The 18,452-nt window shown below is 38.2% G+C and overlaps 1 protein-coding gene across 4 annotated transcripts in view; it reads left to right on the top strand.

The window, feature by feature from the left end:
• The window catches only part of dscamb (Down syndrome cell adhesion molecule b), a 123,142-nt gene that overhangs the window by 93,699 nt on the left and 10,991 nt on the right, over positions 1-18,452 (top strand). For 2 of the 4 annotated variants that reach the window (XM_077541575.1, XM_077541573.1), the window contains exons 12-27: positions 6,393-6,589; positions 6,813-6,909; positions 7,187-7,315; positions 7,473-7,640; positions 8,268-8,338; positions 9,798-10,041; positions 10,281-10,427; positions 11,708-11,863; positions 12,119-12,252; positions 12,406-12,559; positions 12,655-12,772; positions 12,922-13,088; positions 13,212-13,310; positions 14,120-14,308; positions 14,401-14,691; positions 18,021-18,197. In XM_077541575.1, coding sequence (XP_077397701.1) covers positions 6,393-6,589; positions 6,813-6,909; positions 7,187-7,315; positions 7,473-7,640; positions 8,268-8,338; positions 9,798-10,041; positions 10,281-10,427; positions 11,708-11,863; positions 12,119-12,252; positions 12,406-12,559; positions 12,655-12,772; positions 12,922-13,088; positions 13,212-13,310; positions 14,120-14,308; positions 14,401-14,691; positions 18,021-18,197 — 2,538 coding nt within the window. Of the gene's footprint in view, positions 1-6,392; positions 6,590-6,812; positions 6,910-7,186; positions 7,316-7,472; positions 7,641-8,267; positions 8,339-9,797; positions 10,042-10,280; positions 10,428-11,707; positions 11,864-12,118; positions 12,259-12,405; positions 12,560-12,654; positions 12,773-12,921; positions 13,089-13,211; positions 13,311-14,119; positions 14,309-14,400; positions 14,692-18,020; positions 18,198-18,452 lie in introns of all 4 variants that reach the window. The other 2 variants (XM_077541574.1, XM_077541572.1) reach the window with 1 other exon arrangement.

The following is an 18,452-nucleotide window of genomic DNA, read 5'->3' as shown; positions in this document are numbered from 1 at the left end:
AAGTGTTTGTCATAGTTTTCAATGACAATAGTGAGTCCTCCAAAGAGACACAAGTGTTATTGTGGTTCTGCAAATAATATATTCTTTTATGAAGCATACAATGTTGTGAGCTAGTAGCTAGCTAGCATTACTGCCTGACAGTGGATAGGTACCCAGGTTCAAATCTCCGCTAAGACCTCCTTTGTGGAGTTGACATGGTATCCCTGTGATTCGTAGGCTGTAACTGAAGATTCAAAATTGGGGGGCGGGAAGCTTTTGTATTCATTTGATTCCAACGGAGGTTTGAAACGGCCAATGTGGAATAAACAGTTTTGACTGGACTGTGTCGTTGAAATTGTTGTGTGCTAAAGGGGATAGGATCCCAAGGCGCAGACACAAATAAGGTTTTAACTCTTTATTCCCATAACTTGATTAAACGAAAAACAACAAGAATGCATCGAGAACCACGAGACGATAGCCCCCCTTGGGCTGCGGGGACGCACAGAGAAACAGCTTGCAATAATCCGGCAACACACACATATCTCAGACAGCTTATATAGACAGTGAATCGATCTCATTGGTTGTGGCTACACATGTGAGTACCAGTACTGACATGGAATCCTCTGATTGGCTGTTAACCCAGTAATTACAGATAGTTACTGACATCAACAAACATCATATAGCATAAAATATTCTTCAGTAACGAGATTAAAGATTCCTGACATAACGTAGTTCTTACAGAGAGTTCCAAATATCATATAACATCACACAGCCTAAAACTAGTTGAAACTAGATTAACAGGTCATGAACTCAAACTCAACCCCGAGCGTAACCCCAGACATGAGACAAAACCCAAACATTTCCTCTTGCATGACTCAAGTCATGACAGAAATGTACTGCAATGTGGTTTGAACATATTGATAGTTATTTGAACGTATTGGTAAAACGTAGGCTAAATGCTAAAAACATTTTTTTTAAAGTCCAGTAACCCACAGGGTAAAACTATATATATATATATATATATATATATATATATATATATATATATATATATATATATATATATATATATATATATATATATATATATATATATATATATATATATATATATATATATATAAATGTCTATTTATATAATTTTCACTGTGAGTCAGGTTCCTATCCATCTCCTATGCCATGAGTGCCTGTGCTACATAATTGCACATGCGCATGCCAATACCCCTGTTGTATTATGGGGGGAAAATGTTGTTTTTAGCGTTTAGCTTATTTTTACCAATATATTCAAATGAAACACCTTTGGAAGACATCAGAATTATTTTCTTCTTAAAAGTGAAATGTCAAGACATATAGTTGACTGGTGCAAAGATGTTATATTTCTTTGTTTTCAAGTAATTCCGTACACCATATAAAAATAATTGTCTTTTGTGCTTGCTCCTCTCTCACAGCTGAATAAGTTCTCATTCACTTTTAATGGTCATTTAATACCCCAAAATCAATAACAAGTTTTTGGATTAAGAAGAATGATTAAAAGTTCAGGAGCCTTGTTGTTATCAACACACACAAACCACAATAATAAACATGATGTTGAATGAATAATACGCATCTTACAGTGCCAGCCAATACTGAGTATTATTATCTTTGTAAAGGCAACAGTTTTAGACGTCTCCTTCATGTATTTTAAGTGGCTAGTGCAGATTAATCAATTAAGTTTGAACACAATACTGGAAAAGGATTGCCACCATTTTAAAAGAAATTCTCATGTCCAAGTCCACCAAATTAACACTGAGCAATTACCGGCCTCATCAGTTTGAACTTGCCAAGGCTTCAGATTTAGATGGCAAAAATATCCACCATTAAAAAGCAATAACATTTGGAGAGTAGACTCTTTTAATAGGACTTAAAATTCATACTTGCTATGCAAAATAAATCAGCAATTTCCTTCACGGGGGCGTTGGAAGGCAGATGTTGGTGTGGGATGCAAGGGAGGAAGAAGGAGGGGGTGCCAGTGAATAAGAGATGAGCTTTAAACGTCAGCCGTCTTAAGCCCGACACGTTCCATCATCATATGGGCACACAAACACACACACACACACACACATCATTGGCTTCAGAGGGATTTGAAATAAAGATATTTTAAATTGAATAATGCGTTACAGTACATTTCAAAATGCATTTGCTTTTTGATTATATATACTTATTAGTTGCTCAATGTTTATAACAATATCATTAACATTTTATTACACTTTATGGGTTTAGACCTGTTCTGAATTAATTTGCAATCATATTCCTGTTTATCTGCTATGTAAGCATGCATGTCATACACAATGTGTGCAAACGTTCATTTCCTGCTTAAATCTTTATTCAGACCTTTCAAAAAGAACACCGCACCGGCGTGTGTGTGTGTGTGTGTGTCTGTCTGTCTTCATACACACATACGCATGTGTATTCAAATGTGTGCGTGAGACACCAGCACGCCCAGCGGACTTGTCTGCTGCGTATGAATAATCAAAGCGGTCTCTCTCATCATTAAATCATGGCTGTCCTGGTGAGAGCCTGAGGAGGCACATGGAGCGAGGGAGCGAGAGGGATCATAGTTAGCGCTGCAGGGGTACATGCTCTCTCGCCATCCTCCATCGTGTAGTGTGGCTGAGATGTGTCACGAGCACAAGTCGCTCTGCTTGCCCACTCATCCCCACAATGCCACTGCTCTCACATACGCTTCATGCATTTGTGCAAGCGGTGTAACAGTCAGGCACATGCACACAGGAACATTTATTCAGGAGGATGTAAACTTCAGTGGTATAGGCCAGTTCAGAATGTATGAAAATTATTGTTGCGCTAAAGTTAAAACGTTGAAATTAACTTGGTTTGGTGTGGTGTTGCACCAGGAAAAATCCCCCAAAAGGTTTTTATTTTTTATTTATTTTTTTTATTATGAAATTTCATGTTCATTTATATAACTATTTTGTTCTACAGCTTGTTTATTTTGGGTGCAATTCCATTGCCAGCCACTAGATGACACTATACTAATATGTATGACTGTAAATTTGAATGAATGAGAGTGAAAACAGGAAGTATTTGAAGCATTACCTAGATTTGCTGACAGCGTCGACTGTAGGTTCATTTTGTAATGTACATCTTTTGACATGATTATTGATGTATACTGTGAGATGTTAACTTTATTAGTTTGGTTGGAGGTGAATTACACTTGTTTACTGTAGACATGGCTAGACTGTTAGACCGTTTGTACATTATTTTATCTTATCAATTGCTTTTTATCTATCAAGATATGTTTTTAAATGTTGTTTTTATTATTTTATAAGTGTGTTTGAGGACCGGAAAAAGGGGGGGGCAGAGGGGGCTAAAAGTGCTTTAAATGCTACAAAACATGGTTCGGGTATTTATTTATTTATGAGAAGGTTAAGCCTTCTGATTGCATCTCTGCCATATGTTAATGCTTAAACAGTCCTTTCATAGAGCAGGACAAAAACATCCACCCATTTTTTTTTTTTTATCGATTTTCCTTAAGGTAAGAGTCACAGGTGAGATGGATCCTAGCAGCTAATATTCAAACCCTAACCTCAGAACTCTAGTCAAACATGCTAACTGCATTCCACCATGCTGCCCCAGGACAAAAACATAAATAATTCAAAAACAGAATAAAAGATAATTTTCAAAGAGTATATCCAATTGGTTTATTAGAAAAAAAAATAAAAATAAAAAATAACGGTGACTGACTCGTCATGACTGAATGGAATCTAATTGGTTTGGGATGAAAAGTAATTCAAAATAGATTTGAAAGAATATAAGAATATTTTCAGTGCTTGTGTTTTTATTCATCCAATTCCAGATCGTTTTGTCAGCGATACAATGTTGTCTAGTTTTGTCCTCTGAGATAATGGTGAGATTGAGATTATATTTCTATCTGGCCATTGTAGTACTGGCACAGTTCAGTGATATTTTGCATAATTTGTGGTGTCTATAAAAAGCACAAGGACAATACCTATAAGGTGCCTCGGTGATAAAGATTAGCACATTCACGCTCTCTGCTCAGAGCTTCAGAACTAATATGGTGTAATCCAATTCAGCAGCTTCACACTTTTGCCTGATCATTATAGCCCAAAGTCTCTGGACTAATCGGCCTCGTGTGAGAAATATGAAAGAAGGTGTGAGAATGAGTAAAAAGACTCTGAGCAGTCTGGGTGAGAGACATTAACAACAGATACTCATTCTGCTGAATCACACATGCACACGCACGAGCACACGCAGACTAGATGTGTTGATAATGAGTCCGGTGTGTGGTTACGGCACTCCGCCAGACAGACTCCACGCTCAGACCGATGGGAGTTCAGTCAGGAGTCACGGCTTTCTCCGTCGTCTCGGCAGCGTCTTCCTCAAAAAGCTGCACGTTACCGCTCACTGTCATCATCAAAGCAGGCGGAGAGAATTTAGACGAAGTTAGATGCTCGCTGTGCTGAGCAGGAAACACATTTCTTTCTTTTTTATTTTTTATATATATATGTATTTACAAATGATGATACCAAATCAGATCCTCTCAACAAACTATGTCCCAAAACACTGTAGCAAATAAATAAATAGCTTACAACCATAACAAAGTCTAAATAAGCCATACCAAAGCTTTCCAGTAACAAGTACAATCTAGTGATGTGCGGCATTAGGACCCAAACGCAGACAAGACAGAGCAGGTGGGAAGCAGAGAGTCTAGACTCTTAGAGCATTTTAGCTTATTATGCGTGAAAATTAACTAATTTTAGGATTTACAAACTAAATAAGAAATAAAAGACAAATAATCTTAAAACAAGATTAATAATCTTGGAAATTCTTGTATAGTAAATAATTCTCATAACAAGATCAATAAGACTTTATGGTTTGATATAAGTGTTTAAGTTTAGGTTAGATAGCTTAAATTTGCAGTGTAGAGAGAGTTTATATACAAAAATACGAAGTAACAACAGAGAGCAGGGCTGGATTCAGATGGCCTTGAAGAAACCTTTACTAAGAAACTTGAGCGGCCAAGATAAAACAAAATGAAATAAATTAAATCAAATTAAGTGTGACTAATATAGGACCCTAGCAACTGCATAGCAACTGAAAACATATGGGACATAAGGGACATAGTAACTGATAACACCAACATCCTAATCCAATGACCATGTGACCCAACTCAAAACAGCCATAACACCTACCTCAATATCTCAAATAACAAGTGCAATTTCTGGAGAAATTTCATTGGAATGCTGAAAGCTGAATGCTAAGATTTGAATGCATGTGGAATGCTTATGACGTAAATGGCGAGATAAATTATGAAATTATGACCTCCTAGTTACTGGGCAATGCACTTTACCACCTGTGCCACCGAGCAGTATCAGACACCTGGTAATGACGATAAGTTATATGTATGGAAGTGTGCGTGGAAAGTGAAACTTAACAAAAGTTCAATGTCTGTCCCATTGAAAATGAATGGGGAAAAGTTGATATTAAACATTTGAAATTGTGTAAATACTGTAAGTAATGTGGAATCAGACAATATATACCCCGGGAGGCGTGACTTTTTGAAGCTAGTTGAAATTTGAACAGTGTAAATTGGAAGTATTATGTGGGAGATGTTACGCGGCAAAAAAAAGTGTGGAAAATAAAAATCACAATAACATATGTGGGAATGCTTCAGCATTCCCACAATTAGAAAATTATATTGCTTATGATCAATTCAATTCAAAAATTTTATTTCATTCTTAAAAATAAAATGAAAGGGAACAGAAAGAAGTAAAACTTATAATATCTGCCCCTGATCAACAAAAAAAAATGAACAACACAAAATAAATGACAGAAAGCAGTCAACATGCTTTCAATAAAAAATAAAAAATAAAAAAGAAAGAAAAAAAATTCAACAGCATGACCTTGTGCTTTATATATTTTTTACAGTAATTGTACTTTTTAAATACAAATGGACTGGAGATAATTTAATTTTATAATCCAGATTGTTCCACAAAATGACACCTTGAGTTGAAATACACTGTTCATTTTGTTTTGTTCTGTATTTAGGTTTGGTAAAAATATCTATTCCTAGTTTCACTTTTTTTTTTTTTTGATTTGCCTGTTAATTGGTAAGATTTCATAATGGGCTTTAAACATTATTTCAAGACGCTTAAAATCCATCAATTCATTATCATTTTAAACTTTTTAGTTTTATAAGTATTGGATTAGTGTGATATCTATAGCCACATCCGATAATGATACAAATAGCAAATTTCTGTAAAAGAATGCCAGCAAATCGTAGAGCACACCTACATACACATTCAAACCCTCATTCAAAAGGTTGATTTGATTCTGATCCCAGTCAGTCTCTTTATTCTTACCAATTGCTATTCCCTCTGTGTCTCCATTTTTAGTCCCGGCCATGATCACGTCCTATCCCAACACCACCCTGGCCACACAGGGGGAGGAGAAAAAGATGAGCTGCATAGCACATGGAGAGAAGCCCATCATGGTGCGCTGGGAGAAAGAAGAACGCATCATCAACCCTGAGACCAGCCGATACATCGTCACCGTCAAGGAGGTGGCCGACGAAGTCATATCGACGCTGGTGGTGAGTGTTACAGTGCCAAAGAGTCAGGCCGAAATACAGTTAATTCGTTTATTGACTCCAGATGTTCATGTTATTTAAGCTTCTGTGTTGCTTTTACAATGAAACACTGTTTTACCTGTATTTCACGTCTAACTTCCAATTCTCCTGTTCCGTTTGATACCTTCATAGAGGAACAGCGTGACTCTCCTGCTTGATCACAGGAATGTGTGTCTTCTCTCTCCAGATTATGCCCACCGTACGCGAGGACTCTGGTTTCTTCTCCTGTCATGCCATCAACTCCTTTGGAGAAGATCGAGGAATCATACAACTTACTGTGCAAGGTAAAACACTTCAACTGGGATTATTCCAAAATATTCAGTTAAACTACAGCACTTGCAAATATTTTATGTACATAGGTGTTTTTAAAATGTACATATAAATATCTTAAATGTAAAGCCATAGCTAGTTCGTACCTAATTAATTATCCCCCGCTGTTTGTGTCTTTTCATACGGTTAAAGATAAACAAACAAAATAATTGCTCTGTCCTTCCTATTTACCATCTATGTTCAAAGCAAAGGTTGTGTAATTTTATTTGTTTTCTTCATATTTTACCCCAGAGCCTCCTGACCCTCCTGAGGTGGAGATCCGAGAAGTCAAAGACAGGACCATAGCTCTTCGCTGGACCATGGGCTTCGATGGCAACAGCCCCATTACAGGATATGACATAGAGTGCAAGAACAAATCAGGTAATAGTCATATTCAATCTTGATGTGGATGGAAAATGTAAGGAAAAAAAACTTAAGACACTTCTACCTGGAACAGAGCACAAGATAGACCGAAATGTTTCTGTATATGTCAAGATAACATTTCTGATTGACCGTCTTTCTGTCTTATCCCTGTCAGCTTCGTGGCTATCAGCCCAAGTTACCAAAGATGTGTCACCGCAGCTCAACCAGGCCACCATCATTGACCTCCACCCGTCATCCACTTACAACATCCGCATGGTTGCCAAGAACATCATCGGCAACAGTAACCCGAGCAACGAACTCACCATCACGACCGATGAAGCCGGTTAGAGAGTGACTCATTCTATTTTTGACATATCGTGGCCTGAGGCATATATGTGGCATATTCAAGACAAATAATTTAGTGATTAGTTGGGGCACTGTGTCTTGGAAGAGGTCACTATTTGAGGAAATATGTTATGTTAAAGACAATGCCAAAAGAGGTGCTATGCTAAATTCTATGACTAATTCTATGATACTAATACCATAAAAAATGAATACGTGCGAGAAAAAAGTTTGTCATGAAATAAGTGTTTCTAGTTCACCATCACTTATAGTTAGAAATGTGAGGGCTTTTATTTTACCAATCATCCTGGCGTGTTAGCCCCCTCAATATATGCTAATTCCTTTAGTACTTGTACTGATTCCCCTGTGAGCGCATTAAATTAACTTAATGAGATAAAGCATGAAATTCAAAGTAAGTAAAGCATTTTAAATATTATTGTTGTTTTTATTATGCTATTAAGCTGCAAGGCACATTAAGGATAGTGAGCTCTCAGGTCCCATATTTTTAACTCGACAGCACCCTCTAGTGAAGTTAAAGTGTAAAGTAAATTGCCCTTGATGGCTGATAATCTGTCCCATTTAAGACTCAAGTGCTTGGTAATGCTGACTGATGGATTTCATTCCGCAGCTCCTGATGGTCCTCCACAAGATGTCACTCTGGAGCCCACCTCCCCACAGAGCATCAAAGTTTCCTGGAAGGTATCATGACAGTACAGAGGGGGGTCTAAAATCTGGCCCGGTGGGGGCCATTTGCAGCCTACTTTTTTGTGTGTGTGTGTGTGTGTCAACCTGACACGTATATTAATACATTACAATACCTGACCTGGATCAGGAGTTTACGAGAGGTTAAAACTTCTAAAAAATAATAACTAAATATTTTCAAACATTACAAATAAATGGGTTCATTAAGAAAAAATTTATTGATACAAAATATCACTCTTTTTATTTTTTATTGCTTTTAAAAAAATGTGTATTGAAAATTGGTCACTATTTTTTTTATTATAATTTTTACTTTAATTTTAGTATTATCTTTTTATTTTGTAATTTATTTTGTAATAATGTATCACAGTTTTTTTTTTTGTTCGTTTGTTTTAATGAAACTAAAAAGTGAAATTGTTATATGGTTAGCACGTCCGCCTCCCAGTTCTGGGGACTCCGGCCTTCCTGGGTGGAGTTTGCATGTTCTCCCCGTGCCCGCGTGATTCTTCTCCGGGTACTCCGGTCTCCTCCCACATTCCAAAGACATGCATGGCAGGTTAATTGGATGCTCTGAATTGTCCCTAGGTGTGCTTGTGAGTGTGGATGGTTGTTCGTCTCTGTGTGCCCTGCGATTGGTTGGCAACCAGTCCAGGGTGTCCCCCGCCTACTGCCCAGAGCCAGCTGAGATAGGCGCCAGCACCCCCCGTGACCCTTGTCAGGAGTAAGCGGTCAAGAAAATGGATGGATGGATGTTATATGGCTGGAAAAAAAATAAAACTATTTCAACACACCACAGCCTTTTTTATTTATATCAATTGAGGTCATACAGGGAAAGAAACAATACATGGCATGTTTATAAGCTCATAATGACGTATCTGGTCTCTTCAAGCTTCATCACATGTTGCTTGTTTGGTCCAATTTGAATGTTGCATTGTGCCATCTGTACAAGACGTTCATTCATAATATCAAATGGTTGAAGAGGTCACATGTTTTACGGGGGGCATCAGATATTTTAGGATTGGCCTTGGGAATTAAAAAAAAAAAAAAAAAAAAAACTGTCAAAGCAGCATGCCAGAAAATGAAAGGAATGAGAAAAGCATCCATGTGAGAAGAATTCGGCCGAGGGGTTTTGATCATTGAAAGAGAGTCTGTCGAGCTTGTGGATAAAGTTGTAGAAAGACTCTTATGTTATCCTAAACCAAGCAAGTAATTGTGATGCCTAAATCGAATCACTGACAGTAAAGAAAGCCAGATTCAAACAGCATTTTAAAACTTGTGTCAGTCTTCTTCTACAAACGGAAGAATGTAAATGTACCCTCACTGGCCTAAATATGAGTAGGAATGCTCAATAAAATGACATACATGCATACAAATTCATTTTATTTACTTATTTTTAATTTTCTCTATTTTACACTCATAATTGCTTCAATGCTGATTAGTTATTTCTCATCTGCGGCAGCCTCCCTACAAGCACTTGCAGAACGGCGTGATCCGAGGCTACCAGGTGGGCTACCGGGAGTACAGCCCCGGCGGAGGTCACCAGTTCACCATTATCAGCGTGGACACCGCAGGAGACACAATGGAGAGCATTGTGCTGGACGACCTGAAGAAGTTCACGCAGTACAGCGTGGTGGTCCAAGCGGCTAACCGGGCCGGGACCGGACCGTCCTCGCAGCAGGTGGTCACCAAAACCTTAGAGGACGGTAAGCATGGTGTCGTATTCAATATTTTGGTTACAGTTTAGATGTTTTTCAATTTTTATACCACAATTGACCTAACCTAAGATGAAATACCCAGTTCATAAGATTTATTCAGTGTATTAATTTGTCCAATGCTACCACCAAGTGGACTATTTTAAGACTCAAAATCTATTTAATTTCACACTTTTTTTTTTTTTGCGTTCAAGCATACAATGGGACTAAAGTCAATGTTCTTCTCTCAGTGCCATCTCGGCCTCCTGAAAATGTGCTGGCCGTGGCCAAGTCCCCCGAGGTAATCTCCCTCTCCTGGATTCAGCTTCCGAGAGAGGCTCTCAATGGAAACCTGCAGGGCTACAGAGTCATCTACTGGGCAAATCTGCCTGATGGAGGTATTTATTTAACATGGAAATACTCACGCGACCCAACCTCGGATAAGCGGTAGAGGATAGATGGATGGATGGATGGATGGGTGGATGGAAATACTCACATTATGCAAAGAATTGCTGTTGAAGCCTACATTAAACTCTAAAATACAGTATTTCCCAATGCTAGTTGTTTTTTTGTTTTGTTTTTTACATATATTGCACTAGAGGGCACTGTTGCATCATTATACTATACTTAAATGCCCAGTAATGATTTGGAGGTATTCCTCATGTTGTGTATTTTAACTTTATGCCAGATTTTCAAATTGTGTTATGGGTTTAATAACACTGGTCAAAAACAAATTTTAATCAAAAGATGGCTTTCATGTGTCCCTAAACATATTTTTGACATTGATTTAAAAAATGTCTTATTTTCTAGCACATCAGGTTTTTGAGAGACTCTCATTTTTGTTTTTAAGTTTGACCTATGAAAGCTTGCACAATACGCATTTTGCCATGTGTTGTAATTTTAACACTATGATGTTTCAGAAAAAAATTCCACCTGTTGCTGAGCCATCCTTCCAAACAATTTTGCTGTAATTAAAAATAATAATACTAAATATATTATCATACCGTATTTCATACTACTTTGACTACTACTACTACTACTACTACTACTACTACTACTACTGCTAATAATAATAATAATAATAATAATAATAATAATAATATTAATAATAATAATAAGTATAATATTATTATTGTTATTATTATTATTATTATTATTATTATTATTATTAGTAGTAGTAGTAGTAATAGTAGTAGTAGTAGTAGTAGTAGTTTTATTATTATTATTATTATTCTGCGTTTGGCTGGCAGCCAGTTGTGAGGAGTAAGCGGTCAAGAAAATGGAGGGATTATTATTATTATTATTATTATTATTATTATTATTATTATTATTATTATTATTATTGCTGTTGTTGTTGTTGTTGTTGTTGTTGTTGTTGTTGTTATGATGATGATGAATCCTAAACTGTGATAGAAAAAAAACAAGGGCAGATTCAGAATCAATGCAAACAAATCATCTAGAAAACACACACATATGGACACAAACACAGTTATTGTAAATATTTAATAAATGTGTTATTATATAGTTATTACAATGCTACTATTTATGACAAAATCCATTTTAAAATAAATTATCATTTTAATTTATTTCCTCTTAGTGGTTATATCATTTAAAAAAAAGAACTTCAATGGGTATTATGCACATTAGACTCATAAATTCATTTCCCCTCATGTGTTAGAACTTGGAGAAATCAGGAACGTAACCACAAGTCAACCATCTCTGGAACTGGACGGTCTGGAGAAGTACACTAACTACAGCATTCAGGTGTTAGCCTTCACTAATGCTGGAGATGGTGTACGGAGTGAACAGATCTACGTGCGCACCAAAGAGGATGGTAAGACGCTGCAGTGAAAAACAAACATATACAAAACTTTGATGTTTTCTTTCTTGTTTTCTGTAACCCTTTTAATATTTGTGGTGTCAGTGATGTAACTATTGCATCATGCTAAGAAGTCAAACAGGGTTTTCATCAAAAAAACAAAAAAAAACAAGAACAGAATTCTGAGGTATCATTTTTCTAACAGAGTAATGGTATCCTCCATACTAATTGTGTGTTTATTTACTTTTCTGACTTTTCTGTCCATCCTAGTACCTGGTCCACCAGCAGGCGTGAAGGCCGCTGCCTCCAGCAGCTCTGTGGTGTTTGTCTCCTGGCTGCCACCTCTCAAGCTCAACGGCATCATCAGGAAATACATCGTCTTCTGCTCGAACCTGCATCCGATGGTAATAGTGTTTGTGTGCCACAGGATTCTCTCTCTGACTCTCCCTCTCGCATTTTTGTTTTACAATGATGTTGTATGACTCCAATCACAATGCTGACAAGTACCGTGGCTCCACACAGTGATACAGTAATCTCTTCTCCTCTCCAATTTGCAGGTGATGAGCGAGTTTGAGGCCTCTCCCGACGCATATTTCTACAGGATCACAAATTTGGCTCGGAACAGACAGTACAGCATCTGGGTGGTGGCTGTGACTGCCGCCGGTCATGGCAACAACAGTGAGAAGATCACAGTGGAGCCTCTGGCGAAAGGTACACTAGGCCAAGGATAGATTTGGTGGCCTTCCCCTTGCATCCTTCTCCTCTTTTGACATTATTTTGTGTCACTGCTTGTGTGTTATGTTTAGCTCCAGCCAGAATTTTAACCTTTAACGGTACAGTGACCACTCCTTGGATGAAGGACATTGTCTTGCCGTGCAAAGCTGTCGGGGATCCTCCTCCCACAATCAAGTGGCTCAAAGGAAAGTAAGTCACAGGTCGATAAATGTTCCACCAAAAATTTAAGAAGAAGAAAAGTTGAAGAAAAGTTACTAGTTGTAACATTAAATTGTTAGAGTTGCGTACTCGTACTTGGTTTAATAAAAAGTGTTATGATCCAATCTAATTTTCCGCAGCACCAATGGGACTCCTACGCCTGTCCTGGTGGATGGCCGACGGAGCGTCCACGCCAACGGCAGCTTCTTCATCCGCACAGTGAAAGCAGAGGACTCCGGCAACTACAGCTGTGTGTCCAGTAACAACTGGGGCTCAGACGAGATCACGCTTAACCTGCAGGTTCAAGGCAAGTCACCATGGAGAGGATTTTTTTAAATTATATTTTTACGATGAAAAAAAAATCCAAGTGGTGGTGATAGAGAGGATCCTGCTAAAATGCATTGAAGTGGCTTTATCTTTATATCCTCAGTGCCTCCTGATCAGCCGCGTCTCACAGTGACCAAGACCACCACAACTTCAATCACGTTGTCATGGATACCAGGAGACAATGGCGGCAGTTCCATCAGAGGTGACACATAATGGCATATTAATTTACAACCTATAATGTAGATTCAGCAAGCACATTATACAACTTTATCCAGAGTGTCTGCGGATCCTTATTTGATTTTGACCAGGCAATGCATATTTAGAAGATTAATATTATCATTTATGTGCGAATGCTGAAGCATTATTGTGATTTTTATTCTCCACACTTTTTTGCCATGAAACAACTCCCACATAATGCTTATGATTTACACTGTTCAAATTTCAACTTGCTTCAAAAATTCATGCCTCCCGGGGTATATATATCATATGATTCCACATTACTGACAGTATTTAAAGTTAATTAACAAGTTTTACCCATTTTATTTTCAATGGGACAGACATTGAACTTTTGTTAAGTTTCACTTTCCACGCACACTTCCATACATATAACTTACCATCATTACCAGGTGTCTGATACTGCTCGGTCGCACAATTGGTAAAGTGCATTGTCCAGTAACCAGGATGTCATAATTTCATTTATCTCTCAGTTTACTTCATAAGCATTCCACATGCATTCAAATTTTATCACTCAGCTTTCAGCATTCCCACACAATTTCTACAGAAATTGCACTCAGTCTGGTTGCTAAATATAATTGGAAAGATTTTCATGACATATTCTGTCATCTTTGCTTACATTTACTTCATAAGCATTCCACATGCATTCAAATCTTAGCATTCAGCCATTAGCATTCAGCTTTCAGCATTCCCATGCAATTTCTCCAGAAATTACACTTAGTCTAGTTGCTAAATAGAATTGGAAAGATTTTCATGATGTCATCTTTTCATTGGCAGGATACATCCTGCAGTATTCAGAAGACAACAGTGAGCAGTGGGGCAGTTTTCCCATCAGCCCCAGCGAGCGTTTTTACCGTCTCGAGAATTTAAAGTGTGGCACCTGGTATAAATTCACCTTGACTGCCCAGAACGCTGTTGGGCCGGGCCGAATCAGTGAGATAATTGAAGCTAAAACCCATGGGAAAGGTAGGATGTATTGACAGATGGATGGATATTATGAAGCATGCTGAGTCAAAAAGTCAAGCTGCTTCTTTACCATCTGTGTGTGCGCTCCTCAGAACCGCAGTTTGCCAAAGAACATGAACTCTTCACCAGCATCAACTCCACCCGGGCCAGACTCAATCTGGTTGGCTGGAACAACGGCGGCTGTCCAATCACCTCCTTCATACTCGAGTACAAAGCCGTGGACTCGGCCACCTGGACCACGGCTCAGCGAACGTCGCTGACCAAGAGCTACATCCTGTACGACCTGCAGGAGGCCACCTGGTACGACTTGCAAATGAAGGTCATCAACAGTGCTGGCTCAGCGGAAAAGAAGCTCACCTTTGCCACTCTCAATGCAGATGGAAGTGAGTTTGACATTTTGAACCTTTTATTTCTAGTAGTGATGCTTTTTTTTTAACTATAGAGAAATGCAAAAGTGATTCTGTTGCAGTACAGTATATGGTTACTAAAAATTGTGATTTTTTTTTTTTTTATTATTCATTTTTTTTCTAACAATTATGCATTTTTTTACAGGCTTTCCCTTACTTGGGAAGCCTGTACTGGGGGAATTCCAGTCGCAATGCAGCAGACACGTCCACGTCAAAATTTAGCACTAATAACTCAACTCAACTTCATTTATAAAGCACTTTAAAACAAACATTGCTGTATGCAAAGTGTTGTACATGAAACAGAAATCAGTCGTGCAGTAAAGAATGAGATATGAAAAACAAGAACAAAGCAAACATTTTAAGTGAATATACAAGTTTTTTATTTATTTTTTATTTTTTTACAAGTAAATAAATGTGATGGGTCAAGTTGGATTTTACAATTTTAAAAATGTGCAGAATTTCAAAAGTTACTTAATGCTAATGGCTATATAGATATTAATATGAAAAGAAAAAGGCACTGAGCTGTCAGCAACGTTTTACAAATGTAATTATGCCATCTAGTGGCAAAAAAATGACCTCAACACAAATCAATATCACAATCGTTTTTTACAGTACAGTACATCTTTTTCTTTTTAACCCAATCTTATGAATTATTATGAAATTACTGTATCAATGACTAAAAGATGCAGCATTATTTCTATTTGTAGGGACACTTTACTTATTGATCAATTTTTAGCAGCAAAAAGTTGCTACTTTTTCAATAATTAATTTGGTGACGTGATTATTTTTTTATGTACATTTAATAACTTTTAAACCATTGTTAAAATGAATCGAACGCCGGCATGTTTGTTACACGTGACTAAATAACCCGGATGTTTACGTCACTAGTGTGTAAACGCTACACTATGGAAGCACTATGCAACGCAGCCGTGCATCTAGCGTCAAACCCGGAAGGATTAAACCTTATCGCTTCGAGCCAACACGACAAAATAACACTACCGAAGGAAAGTCTGCCTTGGATGTGAAAGTTGTGGCGCCAGATGGTCTTTTCGGGCACAAAATAAACTTTGACGAACGAGTGAATCAGGCGGGGGGTGAGTGGTGCTCGTGCGGGAGCTGCAGGAATGGACAATCCGCTAATGAATGTGTGCTGTCTGGAAATGAAAGAACTCGAGGATCGGTTCCTTGCGGACAATCTCAACTGCATCCTGGAACATCAGACATTCAACATGGCAATACTAAATAGACATTCTCAGGATAGCTTTGGTTGCGATGAAAGATGTGAAGAAGAAAAGTCTTGGAGGAGCAAATATCCAACAGGTAAAGTGACACACAGTACGAGCAATGCAAAACGTGTGGAACTGACGAAATATTTCAGGAAAAAGAAAAAATAGTAAAATTAAATGTATCGTCGTTACAGCACCCAACCTCCCCTAGCTGTTTTTTTTTCTTTTTTGCGTAGCGTCCCACTGCGGTCAGGCCAGCCGCCACTCGAAAAGACGAAGTCAAGCCAGCCGCCCCAACGATTGTTAATACTGTGCATTACGGTAACGTGCCGACGTGCCCCTGCGTTGGCCACCTTCAAATGAATTATGAAATAAAACAGTCCGTGCAGTATAATAACCAATGCCCCCCCACCCCCGAAACATGCCTACCTTTCGCTTTAAATTTGCTTCGCTTCTCCGAGATCTTTCAGTGGCCGTAGGTAGGGACTCGATTTGTGCCGGCTGTTGTGTGAGTGAAGGCTCCGTGTTGCTAGCAGTTGCGGCTCCTCCATCGGCTTGATTATTTCCCACGTCTGGTTCTTTAAAGATACTCGGTACTGCGTTGGGCTTTAGTATTAGGCGTGTGGCGTACCCCATCTCAAATTGTAACATATATTCGAAGTCCTCATGCCTGAAATGTTCGCTGCGCGCACGCCTGCTTGTCCTTCGGGAGGTTGACAGCACTTAGCAAACAAACCATTGTCTACTCAAGTAGGTTTTTTTTTTTTTTTTTTTTTTTTTTTTTTTTTTTGGGGGGTCTCGCGGGTTTTTCCTTGCCGACGCCTTGCAAAATTTTGCAATACAGTAAGGCATAACTGACGTTTGTGTCTTCCTCGTTGTTATGTCTGCATGAACTACTGTTCCCCAAGCGAGTATACACACTAGTGACGTCACCACTTGGGGGCGTTGCAACACGGAAGTACTTCTATGTTGAAAAAAGTTAAATAAATCAATATAGGAGTGTATTCTTCAGCTCTTATGCATGTTTCGTAGCTATACTAACTATTTACTGCCAATCAAGCCATACATGTAAAATTAAAGGAGCCTTCCTTTAACATTTTTTCCACTTTTATGTTGAGTATGAAACTTAGAATTTGTACATTTTATTTTACATTTAGAACAGATTTAAATTTGCAATTAATCATCAATTAACGATTGAAGTCATGCGATTAATTCTGATGAAAAATTTAAATTGCCTGACACCCCTAAAATCCCCAGATAAACCTCTAACTTCTCACAGAGGGCTTCTCGACACTTAGTAGAAAATGTTTTGCCCCTTTGCTAAGCCACATTCAAACCCTCTCTTGCACGTCTGTCCCTCATTAAATCGATGTTGCGTTTGTGAGCTGCTACTTAGTAGCTATGCCTACGCAACATTGTCATATATGCATCGAAAAGTCTCTCAATACAATTTCACTCTCACGCTTCCAGTTGAGTAAGAAAGCAGCTCTTCATATTTACGTAATTGTATAGCTTCATTGTGCAACTACAGATTGTGCCATTCACACTGAAAGGACGCTTTAAGGCGGACAGACAGGAGGCGATGAGAGCGCCACACTCCACGCTACTCATTAATTTACTTTGAGGGGTTTTGCTTGAGGAGTTTAAGCTGCCTGTCAGGATGGCGTAAGTGTGCGTGGATGTGCTTTTCGCTGTGTGTGGGCAAACATGATTTTGTGGGGGAGCCTGTCAGTTTGACAGCTCAGCTGCTGGAATAAAAGCAAAGATTCAACACGAGCCTCACACGGATCAAGTCAACATTTCTTCTCTGACTGGAGGAATTGTAAACAAATGCCTGATCATTCTGAGATGCATTATATGCTGTAAATGTAGACAATTTATACATTGTATTTTTTTTTTATTTAAAAACACAACGAGAAACTGTTTCAAAACTTTTTAAAGAATCATTGAGCATATAACAAAATTGCACAATGTTTTGTTTGTAACTTGTAGCGTACTTGATGATATTACATACCAAAAAGAATGTTCATTTAAAGTCACTATATCCTTTTTAATTTGTCTAAATGTGTTTCTTTCAAGGTACCATCCCTCCTCTGCTGAAAACAGGCGATCCCATCTCAGACAACATGTCAGGCAGCGGAGGTTTGAAGATGGTGGTAACCATCACGTCCATCCTGGTGGTGGCCGTCCTGGTGTTCATTATGCTTATGGTGCTAAAGAGGAGACGTAGGGAGCAGAGACTCAAAAGACTCAGAGGTTAGCCTAATGAGTTTGTATGTTTGCATATGCGAAAGTGAGTTTTGATATGAATAAATATTGTGAAATGAATCAAGTTAAAACCTTCATACGTTCATACACAAACACACACAGAAGTCATGTGATACTTTACTGTGAATAACTGAGCCATCAAATCTGCATTAAAGACCTACATGAAAGTATTAAACATTCTCTTTCAACAACGGTCCAGAATATCCCGTGCTAGTTATCCGTTTCGACAGCTTTATATTCCTA

Source organism: Festucalex cinctus, chromosome 13 (genome assembly GCF_051991245.1).
Source record: "Festucalex cinctus isolate MCC-2025b chromosome 13, RoL_Fcin_1.0, whole genome shotgun sequence".
Lineage (NCBI taxonomy): Eukaryota > Metazoa > Chordata > Actinopteri > Syngnathiformes > Syngnathidae > Festucalex > Festucalex cinctus.
Note: the sequence above shows the minus strand (reverse complement) of the source record. Positions and strands in the feature narration are given on the sequence as shown.